The 2,500-nt window shown below is 40.8% G+C and overlaps 2 protein-coding genes across 3 annotated transcripts in view; both read left to right on the top strand.

The window, feature by feature from the left end:
- The window catches only part of zgc:110269 (probable flap endonuclease 1 homolog), an 11,704-nt gene extending 11,467 nt beyond the window's left edge, over window positions 1-237 (top strand). Inside the window, exon 11 of the mRNA XM_034297730.2 lies at window positions 1-237. This exon is cut by the window's left edge and continues 69 nt beyond it. The gene's annotated coding sequence lies outside the window, so the exon portion shown is untranslated.
- A 1,049-nt stretch (window positions 238-1,286) lies between these two features.
- The window catches only part of agfg1b (ArfGAP with FG repeats 1b), an 8,863-nt gene continuing 7,649 nt past the window's right edge, over window positions 1,287-2,500 (top strand). The window contains exon 1 of one of the 2 annotated variants that reach the window (XM_053227746.1): window positions 1,287-1,693. In XM_053227746.1, coding sequence (XP_053083721.1) covers window positions 1,527-1,693 — 167 coding nt within the window. In that variant the 5' untranslated portion in view covers window positions 1,287-1,526. The remainder of the gene's footprint in view (window positions 1,694-2,500) is intronic. The other variant, XM_053227745.1, reaches the window with a different exon arrangement.

The raw sequence follows: 2,500 nt of genomic DNA, 5'->3' as shown, positions 1-2,500 counted from the left end.
ATTTTTTTAAAGCTTTAATGACGGAGAGAAGTCGTCGATTATTTCAGTCTGATTCCTGTTTTATTGTTTTATTTTTATTTTATCTGTAATTATGTTGTACATTTAAGTGGCTTGAATTAGCTGATTATTCATTTTTTATGAACAATGCGATCATGTAAAAGACACTACGTTTTATAAGTTTATTGTTTTTTTTTATTTCCAAAGCTTCGTTCTTAAAATACAATATTTCTGTTTTAAGTCTGCGTCCTGTGTGTGATTTACATACACACACACACACACACACACACACACACCATTATATGATGTATTAGATCAGGGTATAGAAAAACAGGAAGTGATGTCATCCTGAGCTTTGTGTCTGTTGCTGATGATGAAATGAAAACTAAACCTTTCAATTGGTATAAATTTTTTAATCATATTACTTTTTAAAAATAAGAATTTTTTTATTTAAAAAATATTTAAATCCCAAATATTTACTTACACAAGTTACTGTGCTACTGTAATATTTGTTAGTTTATTAAAATCAGCCAAGATCACAAGCAAAGTGCACTAATTACAGTTTAATTTATTTTTTAAAAAAGAATTAAAAAATGTAGAAGTTATTTTATGTTACTTTAAATGAAAAATGGTTTATATCTGATAACAAACCTTTGAGTATCAACTTAATGAAAGTTATTCTTATCAAAAATATTAACTTTGTCCTTGATATCAAGCAAGTGTACATAAAAAAACAAACCTTAAGGATTCTATATTATTATAATTTTAAACTGTTTATAAAATGTGATCGTAAATATGACAAGTGGCTCAACAACACATGCAAAATTAAGTACAATATTAAATAAATTAACATGAATTTTATCTAAGCATATTATTAATTTAGAATAATGTATAATGTTATAGTTTAATATTCTGAGCGATACTCTGGTGCTCTTGTTTTGTTGCTATGGCAACTGAACACTTCCATTCCACTCCACGCGGGAGATTCTAAATCTCGCGAGAATTTCGACAAAAAAAAAATCATTACACTGGGGATTTTAATGTGTTTTCCTGACAGGATTAGCCCCAGAAATACTCTTCTGAGGTTAATAATATTAATAATGTAACAAAATAAGCCTCAATCCTGTTCTTTAAGGAATAATAAACTAAGAATATGATTAAACTCGAGTCTAACGGTAGTGAAGGTGTTATTAAAGCCGTACCGCCGGGCCTGTAGGGGGCAGCAGCTCGCGCAGTTTTACACTCAGCTCCATATTTCACCACAGAAGAAGAAACGGCTGAATGCGGAAATAGCGGTTTCTCCTGACATCAGTGCACTACTTAGGGGACAAATGAACAGTATCAGCACTCTATCTAGTGCACTACATATGGATTAGGGAGTTTTATTAGGAGAGAGCCGGGAGTTTGTGTTCCCTTCCTCTCTCTCTCACACACACACACACACACACCCGGAGCAGAGAGGAGCGGCCGTGTTTATGGTGTAACGACAGTGTCATTAACGGTAAATTAGCGCCGGATTGATTTCCGTCATGGCGGCGAGTGTGAAGCGCAAACAGGAAGAGAAGCACCTGCAGCTGCTGCGCGAGATGACCAGTCGGCCCGCCAACCGGAAATGCTTCGACTGCGAGCAGCGCGGCCCGACCTACGCCAACATGACCGTGGGCTCCTTCGTCTGCACCACCTGCTCCGGCATCCTGTGCGTCTGCACCTGCACGTGCACCTCTCACCTCTCACCTCTCACCTCTCACCTGCACCTGCACGTGCACCCCTCACCCCTCACCCCTCACCTCTCACCCGCTGTTAATGTGTTAGTTTATCAGCGTTAAGTGACGTCAGCAGGAGTAACGGGATTATCTCGCGTTGCGTTCACACCTGCACCTAACTAGTGCATTAATATTTACACTGTTACAGGAGCATTAAACACTTCACTGAGTCATCTCTCTCTGTCTGTCTCTCTCTCTCCATCTCTCTCTCTCCATCTCTCTCTCTCTACCTCTCTGTCTGTCTCTCTCTCTCCATCTCTCTCTCTCTGTCTGTCTCTCCCTCTCCGTCTCTCTCTCTCCATCTCTCTCTCTCCATCTCTCTCTCTCTGTCTCTACCTCTCTGTCTGTCTCTCTCTCTCCATCTCTCTCTCTCTGTCTGTCTCTCCCTCTCCGTCTCTCTCTCTCCATCTCTCTCTCTCCATCTCTCTCTCTCTGTCTCTACCTCTCTGTCTGTCTCTCTCTCTCCATCTCTCTCTCTCTGTCTGTCTCTCCCTCTCCGTCTCTCTCTCTCCATCTCTCTCTCTCCGTCTCTCCCTCTCTGTCTCTCCCTCTCCCTCTCTGTCTCTCCCTCTCCATCTCTCCCTCTCTGTCTGTCTCTCCCTCTCTGTCTGTCTCTCCCTCTATCTCTGCTCTGTCTGTGTGTGTGTGTCTCTCTCTCTGTCCTGTATCTCTCTTCTGTCTCTGTTTCTATCTCTCCCTCTCTCTGTGTCTTTCTCTCCCTCTGTCTCTCTCTCTGTCTT

The sequence above is a fragment of the Pangasianodon hypophthalmus genome, chromosome 21 (assembly GCF_027358585.1).
Source record: "Pangasianodon hypophthalmus isolate fPanHyp1 chromosome 21, fPanHyp1.pri, whole genome shotgun sequence".
Taxonomy (NCBI): domain Eukaryota; kingdom Metazoa; phylum Chordata; class Actinopteri; order Siluriformes; family Pangasiidae; genus Pangasianodon; species Pangasianodon hypophthalmus.
The sequence above is the reverse complement of the archived record's forward strand: the minus strand, read 5'-3'. Positions and strand labels throughout refer to the sequence as shown.